General features: G+C 35.6%; 1 protein-coding gene across 1 annotated transcript; it reads right to left on the bottom strand.

The window, feature by feature from the left end:
• Positions 1 to 11,537: 11,537 nt before the first annotated feature.
• Positions 11,538 to 16,297, bottom strand: LOC114360254 (homeobox protein ceh-2-like). The gene is made up of 2 exons (XM_028314873.1): positions 16,249 to 16,297; positions 11,538 to 11,950 (listed from the first exon to the last, which is right to left on the bottom strand). The coding sequence occupies exons 1-2, from the start codon at positions 16,295 to 16,297 to the stop codon at positions 11,538 to 11,540; spliced, it is 462 nt and encodes a 153-aa protein (XP_028170674.1).
• Positions 16,298 to 20,030: the final 3,733 nt, after the last annotated feature.

Below are 20,030 nucleotides of genomic sequence, written 5' to 3'. Positions count from 1 at the left end.
GTTCAACCAATTAATTTTGAACAGTTGGAAGCGTGAGTCTTATTAACATTTTGAATTGAAGAACATTCAAGCTTCAATTACAATGTCGTGAGTTTGCTACTTCATAATTGTTGTGGATCAATTTCAAATCATCAGAATGAGATAAATTCTTTATGCAACATTATTTTAACTCCTATACTTACTTACTTGTTGATACCCTCTTTTTAGTTTCTAATTTATTTCAAAAACTTTTGACCCTCCCACGCGATTTCGTTAGCAAAATGTTTTTTCTTGCTGCAAAACTAAAATTGGGGTTCAGCAGTCTCGTTAATGCGATCGAGATGAAAGGGATCCCTCGGATAGCCAATTTTCTATAATGGCCGGTTGCATTTCCTATCTTTGGCGCAACGTGCCGACTTTTTTGTATCCCCTCCCGAGGGCTGGGAATTTATGGGGTACATAATGGGATGCACATAAGTTCTTTTTTATGTTATGGGTGCAACATGTGTTTTGCAATATATTTTTCTTTCGCTTTATTTTTCAATGTGTCTGTTTTTATAAAACAATGTTCTTTTTAGAAAGCCGGATATCACCTTATTTGAAAACTGTTTCAAATCATAATGTTTTAACAAACCTGAATTTTTAAGCAAATAAATAAAATATCAAAATTCAAAAGTTATCGTTACTTTTGTATTCGTAATGTTACTTACTACTTACGGAGCTGTTACTTTACCTTTCGTATAAACAAATTCATAAACATCCGCTCTCTTTTAAAATTTCCTAAAATATTTATTCGCAACTCATTCCAACTTTTTAGTATCTACTGCCAAACATACTGCAAACATTACAGAAAAGCTTCGTCAACGCTACAGAGCTTTTGAAAGCCACGCGAGTTCCCGCGCGCGTCATCGCATGTCAGCTGTTTGACACCACCCTCCCCCCTCCTCCCATCACCCGCTGGGGCTTACAATTTTCGATGTCTAATCAAAATTTTCGGTGACGTATAAGCACTTAAATAATGTCTTCTTTCAGAAGAATTATGAAAACCTGACTAGGCATGTAGTAGATTCCGTTTTTGCAAAAAAATATTTTATTCTGACCGTGAACATGAGTTCCCCAGATTTCAATAGTACTTTTAGATAATTTCAGTCATAGTCATTGATATGATTATTCCTATAATATTGTCCTAACAAGGTTTCAAATTGACATTCACACTCAAACTTCTATTCTGTTTGTACTCGTATTTATTGAAAATTGAATCTACGAGATCTTTGTTTGTTTATTTGCCTTAATCCAACCAAAAAGTGGCACAGAATCCTCAATCAGAACCAAAACAAAAGGTAAGTTAAATGAATGATGATCACCATTCCTGGTAACATTGGCATCGTTGACAGAAATACCAAAACAATCATAAAGCAATTTCAAATCCAAGTACTGCTCGAGATTACTCCAGTTCATATTGCCATTTTATGTGTGTGTATGTTTCACAAAAACGTCAAATGTTACAGCGTCGAGGGGAAACGTTTGGTATTCTTGACTCTCCCGTTCCTGAACGCCTTAAGTTTTTATAAAACACGATTGATAATGGACTGTATATCTTTGCCATTAAGTTAGGTTTTCCCTTGAGATTCTCAAAGATATATAGGGTGGTTTCCAGCTGAGTGAGCAGAGCTTTCATTAATCAGCGAACGGCCGCGACAGTGCAGCGGCGCTGGCGTCGTGGCTCAATTTTTTTCCTCTTTCGCCCTTAGATTGGATATTGGACACGATTTCCTGCGAACCCGGCTGAGACTGGGTGGTCGATCGATAGAAGTAGCTAACAAGTGGCACGTATCTATTATATTTGTGCTAGGTATCTACGTAATTAACGGCGTTGGTCGTACTGAGGCGCGGATATACAAAATGAGGTAGTTCAGTGTAAGTAAATGGAGGCATAGACACGAAATCAGATAGTTCAATGTCTTCAGTGAAAATAAAACTTTTGGAACATAAATGATACTATTTAGTAAAACCTTCGATATTAAATCATGTATTTTCCATTACCTTACCTCATTGATTGTTCACCAAGTAAGTCAAAAGTTTTCCCATGAGCCTCACCACCACCATAATTTTCTTTTTACGTTACTCTTAACAATTTTATCACCAAGATTATTATCACCAACTTTCTATGTTTTATGTTAAGCATAGATACACTTCTGTGTATGTATCGTGACTAGGTTCTCGAAGCAGGTAGGTACAGTCACAAACAAACATACCTACTTATTGTGTTTTTTCCTTGTAACAATACAATTTTAGTTCATGGCCTAATCCATTTTTTCCTCTAGACATTGGCAAAGGCAGGATTTTAAATAAATGGAAACATATGAATGTAAAATGAACCCATAGCAAATTAATATTTTACCAAGCTATAGCTTTGTACAATAATGGATTTAACTTTATTTTCGATATTTACATACAAATTGGTTGCGTTGATTCTCATAATTTTAATTGCTAAACCTGAGTGAGATCTGAGTTAACTTGGCAATTAATTTCATAGCAACTTGGCCATTACAGCATAGTGTAATAATAGAGTTACATGTTTCAGAATCTTCTTCTTCCTCAGTCCCTCACTGATGAGGATCACGACCACAGATAGTGTTCCTCCACAGACTGCGGTCATAAGCTGTGTGGACCGCACGATGCAAACTCCCGCCCACCGTCTTCCTCACCGCGTCCGACCATCTCGTCGATGCCCTGCCCCGAGCACGTCTGCCTTTCATTTGTCCCAAGATGATTCCCAAGAATTCAGAATCTAGTTGGCCTAAAACTATCACGTGTGATTAAGTAAAAAGATTATTTAGGTAACTGTATCCGACTGTACCACGCTGCGAATTACATAATAACCCCATGCATGACGTGAGAATTGATCCGCGAGTTTCCCTGTATTAATTAATCAATGTAGTTGTAGCTCGACGTGAACAACAGAATTTGTCATGATGTATGATGCAGAGACCCTGGGTTCGACTCGCAATCGGGTCACTTTCTTTTTGTCTTTTCCAATAGATCTTAGTATAACATTTTCTATTTGAACTTAATAGAGATAATAAATCAGAAACACATCTAGAGTTCCGGATCTACTATGATTTTTGAAGTCATAAAAATCCACTCAATCGTAAAATACAGTTCTCCTATAACCAGTTTGTGGATGTGCTACCGCTTTAAGCCATATTTTTAATCAATGCCTTTATGATTGTGCATTTAGAAACAAATTCAAACGTTTAATTGATCTAATTAAAGAATTCCAACTATTCATAAGTTTGAACTGATCTTGTTCTTGAGTCTGATTTAAGTTTCAATGTGGTTTCGGGACTTTAGTATTAAATGACTGATGACTAACATCAGTCACAAGATCTTTTAATCCAACAGCACAAGTCTCCCATCGATAACCCATCCATCTTCCATCTCCCATTCAACCCACACTTAGCTCTCCAATCTAAAAGGCAGGCGAAAATTTGCATTTCAATGCATAATTTAACTTATGTGCCTCGGTTCGCGGGTCTCTGAATAAATATATCTGTTATCTCCTCCCCTCACTCATTCACTCTTCACTCCATCCCAAAACCCTCCGCGAAAGAGGGTCGCCTTTTTTGTCACTGCTTTTATTTTTATTTGGGAGAATGTGTAGTGCATTTGAAATGGCACGGATGACTGAGCTTTGAACGAAATAGAACTGAATAAGTTCGCTGTAGTGTGGGTAATTAATATTAATTGTTTTATTGGTCTGAATAAACTCTATTCTTTTAGAAAGACCTCTGCTACTGTTGCCGAAAATATTTATTAAAAGTGACTTTAAGAGTACAAACATTTGTAAAACCTGGAATTTCAATGACAAATGTATAAAAGACTTCTAATCTTCTATCCAACCGAATGCCCATTCAATAATGATATGATCAATAATGGATTATTCACTGGCGTAGAATAAGCCTACCTATTATGAATGACAAAAAATTAATCGAAAAGTATTCAGATAAACCGTTCATTGCCATTCAAAAATAAGTCATAATCATTTTACTTCAAATCATATTGGACAGTAGCGATAAGCGAACAGCCGAACAATCGAGTAGAACATTCGCCGATCAATCTTCTGTGATGTGTTACTCTGAAATAAACTTCAATTTCACGCTTTAAGACGAATGTTGCTTTCGTACTGATCGATCGGCCGGAAAATCGTTCAAATCGCCGTAAATATTTTGACAGATCGCGAGCATCGTATTGCGAAACAATCGCTTTCGAAATAATTCCGGATTGTTGGGGGGAGTCAAAAACTTAATATTTTGAGATACTGATAGATCGGTCTCGCGAGGATTCGGAATTCGGTAGCTGGAGTGAACAATGAACGTTTGGAGACGGACTGCGATCCCTTGGGGGGACTACCGATAATGCTTTTGGCGACAAAGATGGTTTTAAGTTTTAGTTTGCAACTTCATTCCACTTTGTTACGAGGTTGAAATAATAGAAAAACATCAACAAACAGAATTTGACTTGCATCTTTACTTGTCGAATGAGAAAACAATACAGTAACGCCAACGAATCCTATTATAAATAGGAATGGATGACTTTTAAAACAAACCTTATTAAAATTATTGAATATAACAAGAAAACCTTTGACTCTAAGTAAAGTCAGTCATTTTTCAGCCTTCATCGCATTGCAAGATTTATGAACCAAACCCTCTTCACGAAAATTAAGCACATTGAAGATAAACATACCAATATCTTTATCGTCCCAATACTGTACATGAGCTGGTTTTAGTAAGCATTTTTATTTTGTTTTTACTAAGATGAAAATGGAAACCTCGCTTTTATTCAGTTTTTGAGATACTTAAAAATCTTCCTCAAACCAAACTTCCTATCAATCAACTTCAAGATTGGCAGAAATAATTTTCTTCTTCGGTTTCCGGTTCAAAATTTGAAACGTTTCGCCAACTGCACGTTGGCGTTGCATCAGTGCAAAAAGCGGCTCTCTGCACCGGGCTCCGGGTGACTAATGATGCTCTGGCGCAGGTAGGGTGGCCATGGTGAAGGATTTAATAGACATTACTCATTTTCTGATATATTTTCTGAAAACAGTAGGTTAAGTAACAAAACCTAGAAACAAACTTGACCGATAGTTCTCTTTTATAAGGAAATGTACGAGTATAAATCTTTTTCAGTCATTAAAAGGATATATTATTTATATTTCTGTCTCTTTTCTGTCTTGTCTTGTATGGTGTAAAATATCTATCTATCTATCTATTTATGTATAAAGTAGATAGCTACTTATTTCTGTTGCATTAGTTGCTCGCATCCACCACGATTTCAGATTTAAAGTGAGTGAGACTGTAAACTTCTTCAGTAAAATATACAACTCTAGAATTAGAAACTAAATCGTAAGTTACTTTAGCATAGTAATCATTACCGTTTTATATTTTTTTTTAAAAACCTTCTTACTCCAGTAGTTGGAGACACGTAGTGTAAATTCCTCAGATCATAGAATCTATGATCTGAGGTAAATTCACATGTCCGTGTACTTATACTTGTTTCCAATAATTAGAATTCACAAATGATTACAACTCAAACTCGTATTATCTGAAAATATGTTAAGAATTCTTTTTCTTTTTTCATTTTCAAATCTGAAGAAAATAATACTGTTACTCCTTATCATAAGGATCTTTTAAAAGTTTCAAATTAAGTTTCAGTGAAACAACCTTCTAGTTGCTACTTACTCAATTTTTCCTCCATTTTCCTGTAAATTCCCACAATTTGGCCACACTATTCTCCCGCGACGTCCTCCTCAGCAGTAGACAAAGACAGCGATTGAAACTCGTATAATTGAGCGCCAAAAAGGAAAGTTTCAAAGGGGCCGCTGCTCTTGTTTTTGTTCAGCTTGATATTATCTATCTAACAACAATCCGTAGATTTTTTACAGGCTTATTTAATTAGATATTCTGGCATATTGGCGGAAAAATTTGGTGTTTTGAATAGAATAGAATAGTTTATTTCAAAGAATATGGTTACAACAGTTCTGTTGTTATGGTATTAAAGATTTGCTAAGTACTTATTATGGATACGGATTGTCTTACCAAGTCTATCATAATCATTTTAGTTCACTGTTAGACGTAAAGTGAACACTATCTCCCGTTTTTTTCATCCAGACATTGCCAATCTCCTTGAGGTCTTCATTCTATCGATCTGGTGGATATTTTTAGATAAGTATTAAGTAATTTCCTTTAAAGGGGTGACGATATGGAGACCAAGCTAAGCGTATTCAAGTGTCTCACTAAAATATAATGTACAAGGTAAATAATATTACGTGACAAAAAGGTTTTTACTCAACTTTGGACTCCAACAGTCTCTTACAAAAACCTACAGAACAAGCGCAAACTTTTTGAAAAGGCCAAGGATTATTTTTTCCGGCCAGCATTTACGTACTAGAACCTTTGTTTTAAAAGGTTTAAGAGTTTACAAAAATCCATCCATTTATACGATTCGGCGGAACAAAGACTAAGCCGATCCTTTGCCGAGAAAAATAGTAGAAAAACCATTAATAACTGTCGGGCTCCTTGTTAAATGCATACAATACTCGAAGCTTTAAAAGACGTACAATGGACTTGGCTAAATTAAAACTTTTTCGATACAGCGACATTGCACGGAACTCGAGGACGGGTAATTATTGTGTTAGTAGCGTCAGCAGAAAAAGTCATTTAAATTTTTTAGTTTGATACCTACCTAATTAATATTTTTTAAATTCATGTAGATACTTATAAACAAATATTTTACATTTTTACAAATGTACTTCCCTCTTGAGAAGAAGTTTCCGTCTCTCTCTTTCCTCCTCCCCCGATATCACTCGCGCACAGAACATTAAAAAAGTTTTTTGCACTCGTGTATTAAAATACAGTGTTAAAACACAGATACTTTTTTTAAATGTCTCTTAGTGTTTTCTTATTTATTTAGTTTCACCACTAGGGAGTATTTATTTTGTGTTTTGGGTCACTTTATTACAATTACAAAAACCAAACTCTATTTATTTTCATAGGATATCAATTAAGTAATTAAAAAAACTGTTATAAGTAGAAGTGGAGTGAATTTCCCCAATATGGACTGATTTTACCTTCAAATTTTATCTTCAATCGTATTACATTTGCCACACATATCTGTGAAACAAAAAATCATAGCGATCATTTTTTTTTATTCAAGCTGCAGTTACATCTTTGTATGCGGACCGTACCTTATTTCGTCAACTGACACAGGTTTGTAAAGACACATTTAAGCGGAAAAAAATCAAAATTAATGATATCGGTGGCAGCCAGTAGGGCACATGGTCGAATGCTTCTTTCATACTAAACCCTGAATTCTAACATCGGATGCTTGAACCCTAAAAGGATAAAAATAGAGACTATTATAAAGTTATTTTGAAAAACTGTAACTTCCTTGGACCATCTATTCTTAAAGTTCCGGATTCAATTAATAAAATTAATAAATAAATATCCTTGGACATTTTACACTGCGCTAAAAGTTAACTAAAGTGTACTATTTGCTATCAAACCTGTTATCATAAAATTCCTAAAGGTGAACAATAAGATTTTAAATTTCCACTGTTTTTCTTATTGCTGACATGCGTTGTGGAGAAGGCAAATCTCTTGTAAAGATTTTTTTTGTATTTTCATAAAAATACCAATTGTATTCATACTACATAATTATTATAGTAGCCTGCCGGCTCACGACGAGTGTTAAGTCACGAGATAATAATTCTCGTCGTATAACTGCATTCTGAGGGCAAACTGACCAATGTTGTTTCCTTCATAATCAAAGTGTTTAAAAAAATACTGCTTTTTGGAATGTCACTTAACAAAAGCAATCAAATTCCAGAACCAACAAACCTTCTATCATCAAAACATCGAACACTTCAATGAACACAAGACAGATCCTGATGGCAGATCAGATTGCCTGGTCTTAGCTGATTGGGCGAACAAAAAGAGTTGTATTTACCAGCGATTACATAGTAAGCCCTCATCAAAACACTGACGTGGTCCTGTCAGGCCGATATCTGATGGCTCGAGGAGCGCCCCCGCGCAAACTGGAGATGGAGAGATAAGTCAATCAAGAGGCCGTGGGATTTGGAGCGATTGCATTTGTTTTCGATTTGAATTTGGTGTTTTTGAAATTAGAATTTAAGGATCATCGATTATGTATTGAAAAGTGGCCAGTAAAACAGTGTGTTCTAGATTTAAGTTCAGTGCCTCTACCATGAGTTGCCATCGAAAACTTGTATTCGTATACTACAGTCGATAGAGTTTAAACGTGGATCGATGAAGTTTGCATTAAAATCATACCATGAGTTCAATTACCGTATACTTTACTCGCCAGCGATAATTCGATGGTTTTGTGATGTAATGTTGGTGAGCATGTTAACGTATCCAACTTCACACTCTATGAATGGATGAATGAAAGAACGAGTGCTGCTCCTTTCTAACTATATAGAAAAGATAGAGTAGGAAATAACAAAAATGACAAAAATAACACTGCAAAATTTAAGTGTCCTAGAACAGTGCTTAAAGCTGAATTAACATGATGATTTTAAATTTGTATTGTTTATTTCTTGTCATTGCGACTTTGACGCAGCTGTTGTCATGACAACATATAACAAAACATGTTTTGTTGAAGGATTATTGATGAATAATTTTCCACAAAAAATTGGATTTTAACCACGATAGGAAAATGAGAACCTGCGCCTATTCGTTTAAACCGATTGTAGAATTTATGGAAAGGTAAGTTAAGTAAAAATAAGNTTACCTATCGATTGGTACTAATATCATATAAATTCTGCCTACAGCGTTTTGTGTATGAAACAAATTGTCAAAATTGTTTCAAATGCCCTCGGTCTCCCCTACAGAATAAAATTTTGATAGCTATTTCATTTGATTCAATTCGAACTTAGATTTTGAGTTCAGATAAACGCCCTTTCTAGTTATTTTAAGCTCTGATATCCGTGCTCGTAGTTTCATTCAGCTCAATAGTTCTCACCACAAAGTCTCAACTAAGTAGGTAGTCTCGTAAACTTAAACCTTATAGTTAAGCCTTTCTTTCTATAAATAAAACGTCCTGTCCTTAAGCTGCATGCAATATGCAGGTGAGAGTTCGAAGTAGACCATAGACCTCATAACGGAACTTTAGATGGCTGCTACGATTACGAATTGACCAGATGACAATCCCAGTGATACACTTATGAAATATCTAACTACCTTTCTAGTCAGTTTCGTAAGGCTCACGAAAATACCTATTTTAAGCTAAAATTGAATATAGCTTAAAAACTTACGAATGCATCATCATTTTTACCAAGAACTAAGACTGTTTATAGCAAACATGGACCAAAATCCAGTCTTTCATCATCAGCAGCAATAAAATATTGCTTATTCTCATTCGCATTCCCCGTATCGATTTTCGGATTTTAATTACACAAAGAGTAAGTGCCTCGAGCAATCAAGATGGGACCTTGTGACCTATTTTAAAAGTTTTGCTCGCGAAACGAGGGGAGTGATAAATGGGCGGCATCAATCAGAGAATTTTAAGTGTTGCGAATTTTCATTCGCATTGAAAAGTTATTAAAGCAATCCAGATATGAAACAGGTTCAAGAAGAATAAAAGTAAGCAGCTTTTAGTCTTTGAACAATTTCGTTTTTTACCTACGCATGCTTCGTAAATTCAATCTTAGGATACAAAATTTTACAATTTTACTTTTCCGCGGTATTTATGTAAGTACTTGTAGCGAGCAGTGGATGCATTTTATGATCTCCATTGGGATTTCAATTATTAGCCTATACACATATTTATATCGATTCGTTCGTTCGTTTGTTCGTTTCAGTCAAATGACGTCCACTGCTAGACAAAGGCTTTCCCCAAGGTTTTCCACAATAAACGGTCCAGCGCTGCCCGCATCCAGGTTATATCGATTAACGTGATTTAATTTCTTAAAGTAACAACACTCTTTCTTATGAATTACCTAAATTATTGAGTAAAATATTTACATTAGTAGGTAGCACTCTGTTCCAATACTGAACTTAATCTAGTGACCCTTCTGTAATGTTCATCTTTGTCGATATCGAACCTCCTTTTCGTAACAAAGTACTTTCTTACAAAGTTTTAAGTGAAACGTTCCATTCAAACTGGGTGGGAAATTCAGACTGACGGGCAGGGAGTCCATCGTAGGCTTGTATCTTTAGATTAATTTAGTTTACTCCAATTTTAACAAGGAAATTAAGAAAATAGCATTTCTAACTATAGTACGTAAGCATTTTATGCTTAGGTGATGTATGGATTAAAGTAACACTTTCATCAAATGAAAATCTTCGTGAACTTTTTGTATAGAGTTATTGATAACTAATTATAGTTAAGCTATTAAGCTGACTCGGTAAACTTGATGCCATCCTGTGTTCATCCAAATAATGTAGAATTCTAAAAATGGTGATAGATTTTACAAATCGTTCCAGTAGTTACAGAGCTAATTCAGTACAAACAATCAAATCTTTCCACTTTATAATATTAGTGTCGATGTAGATTAACATAATTTAAAGAATCGGTTATTAATCGTTTGATTCTATAGTTTGTAAGAAAAATGCTTATAAAAATGAAACAGTAGCAAACTCCACTTAGATATTTGATGCTAGAGTTTTAAGGAAAGCACTTACCTTTATCATTTAGAACAGCCTCTCTAGACAAGTGGCAAAAACGTGACAGTTGTAATGTCGAAAGACGGTCGAAAGGCTGTTTTTTTGTATGGAATTACATCGATTTTCGATTCGATCACAAAGTGCCACTTGTTAGACCTACTGAACCTTTTTAGAATATCGATTTCATTATTTCCAAGACATATTAAGAAACCATTTCCTTTAACTGAGGTGTTAATGCCTCTTCAATCAAGCGTACTAACTCCGAATTAATTACGAATTAAAAGCACTGGTACGAATAAAGTGGTACAAAGTATATTGTGAATAAAGTGGTTCAGCTCATTAATAATTCGTTATCGACGTCGACGACTGCCGATCGCTACCGTGGGGACACTTTTGGGCTACTGGGATGTATATAGAGCTGTATTTGTGACGATATTTTTAAATTATTCGGAAAAGAAGAAAGGAAAGAAGAGGAAAAATAGCATTCACAAGCCATACAGTGGAATGGCAGCAAACGAAAAACCCAATGAGAAGAAGTCCACGAAGGTTGTTGTCGACAAACTCACGGTCATATCGATTCTTCACCATCATCATCAGGATTTTTTTAAATCATCATCAGAGAAAATAATTATGGAGGTTTTGACAGACACTCCCCATGCTGGCCACATCGGTTGGGAAAGTTTAATCTCTTATCGTTAAATTAGAATCTTTTATACCTACTTTTTTTCCAGATCATCGGTCCACCTAGTGGGCAGGTCTCCTGCCCACGCTACGTCTTCCGGCTTTGGATGTGGAAATCCTTGGAGGAGGCCTTTGTCCAGCAGTGGACGTCTTTCGGCTGAAACGAACGAACGAACGATACTTTTTTACGTTTTATTTTTTCCCACATTTAATAAAGACTTGCTCTACATTTCCACAACAATATCGACTTTTAAAGTCTTCATATCTNAGCTCGCTTATTGCCAGCTGGTCAAGTGTTACCATCCCATCTTCGCCCGCACGTCCCATGAGCCACTCCGTGTGGGCGAAGATGTTGTCTTTTGGAGCTGGTTCCAATGCCACCTCCTCCGTTTCTTTCTTGAAACGTAGGCGGCGGTTTTGGAACCAGACCTTAATAGCCTGCTCATTGACCCCCAGCCGCTGCTCCAGCGTGCACCGCTCCTCCTTGGTCACGAACTGCTGCGCCTGGAACAGCTGTTCCAGCGCCAAGGCCTGCTCGGTGGAGAACGCGGTGCGTTTGCGTTTGCGAGTCACCAGAGGCTTAAGACCATCAGCCGAAGGAACAACTGAAAAGAATATTAAAATCAGTTTAGTTGGTTATTTATTGTACACAAGTGTTGCGAAACAATCAATCACACTTTTATGAAAAAAAAAAGTAAAACACTTTTATTTTGAAACNTGATAAGTAATTTGATTCGATTTTGATTTGCTAGTTTATGTAACTTCTTATACCTAACTAACAAAAAATAAAGACATCGTATTTATGTTGAATTGTTGGACGTTTTTTTTATTACCTTACACATTTTTTTAAAAACTAAGTACTGTTAATGGAGAAAAATCTAAAACGTTAAAAAACGGTATCGTTATAGCCAATGAGCTGAATATCTAGTCACTCTAAAAACTTCAGATAAAGGGACGCGCGCGGACGACTCCGCGCGACAACCCTCACACTCAATTGAAGTGTAGGTATTTAACTCGCCGAAAGGGCCTAGTTTCCGTACTGCTTTAGCTCATATATATACTGTGGTTATAATGTCGAAAGACGGTCGAAAGGCTGTTTTTTTGTATGGAATTACATCGATTTTCAATTCGATCACAAAGTGCCACTTGTTAGACCTACTGAACCTTTTTAGAATATCGAATAGAATATTTAGAATTTCATTATTTCCAAGACATATTAAGAAACCATTTCCTTTAACTGAGGTGTTAATGCCTCTTCAATCAAGCGTACTAACTCCGAATTAATTACGAATTAAAAGCACTGGTACGAATAAAGTGGTACAAAGTACGTTCAGCTCATTAATAATTCGTTATCGACGTCGACGACTGCCGATCGCTACCGTGGGGACACTTTTGGGCAACTGGGATGTATATAGAGCTGTATTTGTGACGATATTTGTAAATTATTTGGAAAAGATGAAAGGAAAGAAGAGGAAAAATAGCATTCACAAGCCATACAGTGGAATGGCAGCAAACGAAAAACCCAATGAGAAGAAGTCCACGAAGGTTGTTGTCGACAAACTCACAGTCATATCGATTCTTCACCATCATCATCAGGATTTTTTTAAATCATCATCAGAGAAAATAATTATGGAGGTTTTGACAGACACTCCCCATGCTGGCCACATCGGTTGAGGTTTAATTTCATATCGTTAAATTAGAATCTTTTATACTTTTTTTCCAGGCACCTCTCGCGACCTTCACCGGATCGTCGGCCAACTAGTGGGCAGGTCTTCCGGCTCTGGATGTGGAAATCCTTGGAGAGGCCTTTGTCCAGCAGTGGACGTCTTTCGGCTGAAACGAACGAACGAACGATACTTTTTTACGTTTTATTTTTCCCACATTTATTAATGACTTGCTCTACATTTCCACAACAATATCGACTTTTAAAGTCTTCATATTATAAATATTTCATTTTGATAGTGTTCAGTTGCTCCTAATATGTTTTAGATTTATTTTCATGTCCTGCTCCTACAATATCCATTGTCCAATCGCATTCGATAATATTCGTGTAGGTCCAGATTAGAGAGTTTTAGGTACTATTAAAGAGTGACTCTGTCATAAGCTATTAATCAATGTTCGATAAGACAACTCAGAATGGGCGGTCCGTGTTATTCTGTGTTACCTGGTGATTTATTTCATAAGTCCGAGTCCGAGGATTAACCATTATATCTTGGTCTCTACAGCCCTTCGAATGTTCCCTTTTCGCGTCTATTTCAAAGGGAGTTAGGGGGGAAAGGGAGTTCAGGATAAAGTAGTGGCTGTATATTAGCGATATAAGATAGTGAACGCTGTACGATGACGGTTTTCAGACAATAGCCAATACGGTTATCGGGCATCGACTATTTTCCCTAGTACTGGTGATAGGATTGAAGTACCTACGGTTGGCAGCACATCTGATTATACATTTTTGTGTGTAGATGCAACAGATTTTCTAAAGAACTCATCTAATCTACTTTACTTTAATTTACTTCTTTTTGATGTTTTTTTCCTAGGAATTTTTGGGAAGCAGGAAAAAAAGGAAACATAAATAACTCCCCTGAACAACATTTTTCTTTTTCGCTGTTTGACTAAAATTGGGAAAGAGCGAAATATTTTTGTGCTACAAGTTACCAGAAATGGTCCTTGTGATTGGAATATTTCTGCTTGTAACGCCATCTGCTGGAATTATGCCGTTACTTCAGGTTTCATGGTAAACAAAAATGTAAACGAAAACCAGCTACGGAAATCTTTCAACGACATCTAGCGTCGAGTAGTGAATTCAACGTACATATTCCTTTGGTATGTAATTCAGTTTTCAGACAGATCGCAATTTATTGATTTTTAAAAATAACTTTTACTTGTTCTTGTGCGTGTTCACTTGATGGTTAACCAAAAATTACCCGGGTTGCTTACCTAATATTATGTAGAAGATGACTTGTAGGAAATATAATTTCGTAAGAATTAAGTAAGTACTATAAACATCCCGTGTAGCCTCTAGCTAGTAAATCTTCAACCTGCTTTTATGTAGGACTCCAATCTTCAGTTATTTTTGCTCGTCAGTCATTATGTGTACTCGTATTTATTATGAAGAAATCATTAAATCAACATGAAGGGTATTTTGTCAATCATATTAGAAACTTTGAACTTTCTCTGTGCTTAAGTAGTGTCTTTCCTTAACACTATAATCGGGACCTTTTCAAGGCGAGAGTGAATAGGCACTTACAGGGCAGATATTTACTATCCTAGACTGCATCTCACTTAACACCAGGTGCGATTGCGATCAAATACCTGCCTTGTTATGCAAAATTAATATTTTAGTCTTCGTCTTAGACAATTATTAAATTTTCCCAAGTCTTAAGTCTAGTAAACTACTTTTTTTATTCGCGATCATTGCAAAAGTAATAATATTATAAACATTATGTTCTTCATATAGAATGTGATATTGAAAAATCAACTGCCTCAGCTGGGAATCGAACCCACAGTGGATTTTATATTGAAAAATGGCTCAATGAGATCATCCGAAGCACGAAAGATACATTGAGTATCTCTCAATAAACGATAGGGTTTATTATTATTTATTAGTTATCATTCAAAATTATTCTGTACAATTTATAGTTACACTATTTATGTAGCCCAACTGGAAATCGAACTCTGTACCTCCTCGACTAGGACGTGGCCTAACTACAGTGTACATAGTCACTATTTAAGAATAAAAATATGCTTTCGTTTATCTGTTTTAAAGCTCAGTTTAAGGATATTATAGCAACTTCTTATATAATTTAGTTATTCATTAATTGAATATTAACCTAATAAAATTTGAAATGAATCCTATTAAGGTATTAACTATAGTATTTCATTATAAGTATTCAGATACCATTATGTAAAAACGCTTTTAATATCTGAAAGAATTTTGAAGTACCCTAAATTATATAAACGTTCAAAAATAATAATATGTACAACTTCAAAATGTTTAGAAAACTACTGTACCTACTACAATAAAACCACTGTTATCCTATTTTCTTTAAATGATTCTATATATTTTATTATATTCTATGCAGAAAAGTGGGAATAAGAAAAGTTCAACACAGGTAAGGTAAAATTAACGACTTTTATTTATTTCTGTTTATTTCCAACAATGTAAAGATCATTCCAAACCGCTGGTAATCAGATGGATCTGAAACATACAAGTAAACACCAGGACAGGTCCTGTATGAAATCCAGTCCTGTAGTTTCAAACTACACAGGTCTGCAGAAGTATGTACTACACTTTTAAAATTTAATATTTTCTAAGCTATAGAAGTTACTGATTTATAGCAAATCTTATTAGCTTTTAGTAAACTATTAAACTCAGCTTTCTTTCAACATTTTCACTGAAAGTGAAGATCCAATCATTTGTGCAACAAAATAATGTAGGTACTTGTTTTAATAACCTTTTGGCTCGACCATAAACTCGACTCTAGCAACGGATGTAAGCAATTTATGGACCAATAAACTTCCGTTTATAGGCCCTATGTAGTACATTGTATAACCAGTTATTTATTTCAAGCAATCAAATTGTAAAAATATACCTGATTAATAAAATACGTCCATAAATATTAAAAGTGAAAACTAAATATAATTACTTACACTTATAATTTTTTATTCCAAATTCGTATAGACTACAATTAGATAAACACGCCATAGATAAAGATTGATGTGCTATCGTCTATACAAATAAATAGTTACAGAACAGGCGCGGATCCTTTGTCAAAAATTGTTGTGAAAATCAACCAAGTGTGGAGGGGGTGTAATCAGGTGCTAACATAAATCATTAAAGCAGATGCAAATGTATGTGTGAAAGTATGAAATCACAATCGGTTGGCATTCCCATCGCGCCCGTTACAGAGGATCTGCGCCAGCTTCAGAATCAGAACAAAGTCTTCTTTCTTCATGGTGTAATCTTCTTTCTTCTAATGTTGAGTGTTGCAAAGTAGCGAGGTCTTCCAGCCGTGAGATACCTGTAGAGACGAGCTTCTGATTTTGTCTTAACTACAAAAGCCCGGATCTACAGGGTAGATCACGAATGTGCCAATAGGTTTCTTCTTTCTTCATTATCTTCTTTCTTGGTTATCTTCTTTCTTCATTATCTTCTATCTTCATGTACAGTCATCAACCTCAAGTGCAAAATGTAAGCATTGTGAAAATTCTAGACTTAGGCTGGATTGCACCATCTTGGTTTAACAGTAACTATAAATTAAAGATTTGATGAAGGCTACTGACAACGCCATTCTTGTGGCGGAGTTTTGGGCCGACGCTGTGTAGGTTTGTTGTCGACACGACAAGAAGAAGTAACTAGGTATAACAATAACCGGTGTTGTTGTATCGAGTTTGACAGTTTTTGACATTTGTTAAAGTCAAAGTAAGATGGTGCAACTCAGCCTTAGTATACGAGTAACTTTACAAAAAAAATTGTGTTTCTACATTAATCAAAATTACAAAATACCCTAACTCCCAACTAATAGTTTTAAACGAAGTATGCAAATCATTTAAATAATTACTTGTATTGATACTTTTAAACATTATTTGATTAATGAATAAGGCTTGAATGCGCTATAAGTACCTATTAATCACATTCTCGCCATGCGATGATTCAAATTTAAAAAGTGTTGGTTTAAGTTCTGACTGGTTAGTATTAGCAGAAACATAGACCAATTAATTTAAAAATGGAAAATAAATTAACACTAAAAAGTCTACATCTGAATTTGCCCCTAAAACTTCATCTTCAAGCTTCTATCTTCTATTTTCTATCTTCCAAGTTTCTTGCAATTCCCAGCTCTTCTTGTTACATTAGGATTCAACTTCTACTTCTTTGGAACAGCGTTCAACCGCAGTTTTTTTCAGCCCGGACCTGAAAGTTGTAGACAGTTTGAATTAACTTTTTTACCGTGAAATAGCTTTTAGTTTAACTCGTAGGATGTCCTGCATTTTTTTTTCAACAAAAAAGAGTTTCGTGTTGTAAATGGAAGTTGTATCACATTTTTAACTGCTGGAAAGCTGGAAGTAACTATTAGTTTAGCTCGTAGGGACGTGCTGCGAAATATTGAACAAAAAGTGTTATGTTTGACAGAAGTGAAACAATATTTTAACTCTATTTTATTCTAAATCTAATTTTATTTCTCGATGATAAACAACTTCATAATGATTTTATACGGCTATGCAGCATGGGTAGTGTAGGCTTAATCCTCTCTTCACCTCTGGTAATTTAAAGGATCACGAATGGAGACTGAATGACCTGAAGATGATGATGATATTATATTGATTATGCGACTATGCGTGAAGGGTGCTTCTTAAATAAAATATTTTTTCAAATCTAATTCAATATTTTTTTCATCTTTTTAAGCCTCTAAATGAATGGTTGGGCAGGGCACCCACGAGATGGTCGGACGCGGTGAGGAAGACGGTGGGCAGGAGTTTGCATCGTGCGGTCCACTCAGCTTATGACCGCAGTCTATGGAGGAACACTGTGGTCGCGATCCTTATCAGTGAAGGACCGAGGAAGAAGATAGAAATGAATGGTTTATTTTTCACAACTATACTAGTATCGATATCGAAAGAGTATAAGATCGCCTGTACAAACAGCATTGATCAATTGATAATATCAGCACACGTAAACCATAAGTTAACACGTATGCTACCATCTAGATATCAATAACAATACTGATACAAGCATTTAATATCGCCCGTAATGTAAGCAATTAACATGACAGGACGTTAATAACCGCGTTTAATATGGAAATCTAGTTAAGGCGACAACGACGCCATCTTTAATTTATTACATGCAAACATCACGTCCTAGCTTTGTTAATTACACTGGGATTGGGTGAGACAGTTTCAGATTTAGGACAATTGTAACTTCGTTGGTCTGTGTATGAATTTGTATACTTGTGATTGATAAACTAGTTAACTCATTCAGTCTTAAACTTAACTTTTCAATGTGTGGAAAAGGATGGAAAGAGGCACTAGTTGAATTTTAGGACAAACCTAAATCCTATATTGTAGGTATATTTCTTCTTTCTTACTGCTTATTATGAAAATATGAATTAATATTGAAAGAAAGAAAGATACATTTATTACAGTGGACATCACACAAATACAGGCAATTACATAGACATGACAGTGGCACATAATAATAAAAGAAGAAAAAATAAATAATATTGGAGCAATTGGCTTTTGTAAACGCGTTTAGTTTAAATGTTTAGTGAAACAAACGATTTTCTAAATATTATGCTTGGGAAATCTTCAGGCGAAGTATGCCGAAATTGCTTTTTTTAAGAAAGACTATAAAAATACTTCTACATAATAAAATTGAAAACTATCTAATAAAAATACGAGTACATATTTCAAATCCATTATATCGTTAAATTAGATTATGGTTTTTATTAGAAGCTACAGAATAGGTATTACATTAAAACCCTGCAACCTCTGCCCTCCATTTATCGGAACGTTATCACTCTTACCCTACTCGCAGATTCAATTTACCGCCAACAATACAACACTCAGAGCTAGCATGACGAGGAATCACAAATCAGAGGCATCGGCACCCGAGGGAACCACAAAAAAATAATCTCGGCAATCCCGCAAATCATGGCCACCATTGTATTCCCATAATGTAGTGGAGGAAAACGCTCCGCAAAAAGACCCGCTTAATTGCACGGGGAGGAACTCTGAAAGGAGGTGGCATTGTTTCCGTGCCTTTGTGGGCCCTGACTCATCAATTCTTCAGATTGACGGAACATTCCCGAACAACGATTGAGTGCCGCGATGTTCCGCGGACCTAATTCGCTTTTTCGCTGCAACTCGTGTCGTCATTAATCTGGATAAAACCGGATCGGACTGGATAAGACTGGCGATTTTACGGTATCATCGTTAGACAGATTAGCGATTGAGATTCGATGGGGATCGGTGATCGATCGGCACTTCTAAAGATAGAATTGTATAATCAATCTTTATAAATTGGAGTTCCCGCCGGGTTTGTTAGTTGACCAATAACAAAAACTATTTACAACGCCCACATTTCTGTCTTTTATGCTCATATTCATTAGGTATGATTCAATTGATGATCCAAAGCAACACTATTGTTACAATTTAGCTCCCAAAGCAATTCATACATTGCTAATGTATCGGCAAAATGGACTGAATGGAGGTCCCTAATCGAGGCTCATTTATAAATCTAACTAGCACCCGCATAGGTGCTCCAGTAAATATCTACTAGCAATTAGTTACAATGGGGCCACCAACGCTGTAGTTCGGTGCGGTAAAATGGATTGTCGATATATCGATAATTCAGAAAAAGAGGTTCTTTTAACGCAATAAATCTGTTAAAAATGTTGTATGTTAGCGAAGAATTAAAAAATGTAACAGTCGGTGAGGCAAAACATACCTACGTTGTTTTACCTATGACAGGTTAGTTAGAACATTGCAAACAGAAGAAATAATCTCAATATTCATTAAAGCTTCTTTTTTCAATTGTTCAGCTTTATTTCCAGTCTTCCAAATTTCAACTGTTAGTTTTATAAAAACTATTAACTATTGAAGCCAATATTGTACTCTCATTCGATACCAAACACATCCCTACAACACTCCCAGCTCTGTCGAGGGATCGTACTAAAATCCGGGATTCGCCCT

The sequence above is a fragment of the Ostrinia furnacalis genome, unplaced genomic scaffold, assembly GCF_004193835.3.
Source record: "Ostrinia furnacalis isolate ACB-3 unplaced genomic scaffold, ASM419383v2 OfSCF4915, whole genome shotgun sequence".
Taxonomy (NCBI): domain Eukaryota; kingdom Metazoa; phylum Arthropoda; class Insecta; order Lepidoptera; family Crambidae; genus Ostrinia; species Ostrinia furnacalis.
Note: the sequence above shows the minus strand (reverse complement) of the source record. Positions and strands in the feature narration are given on the sequence as shown.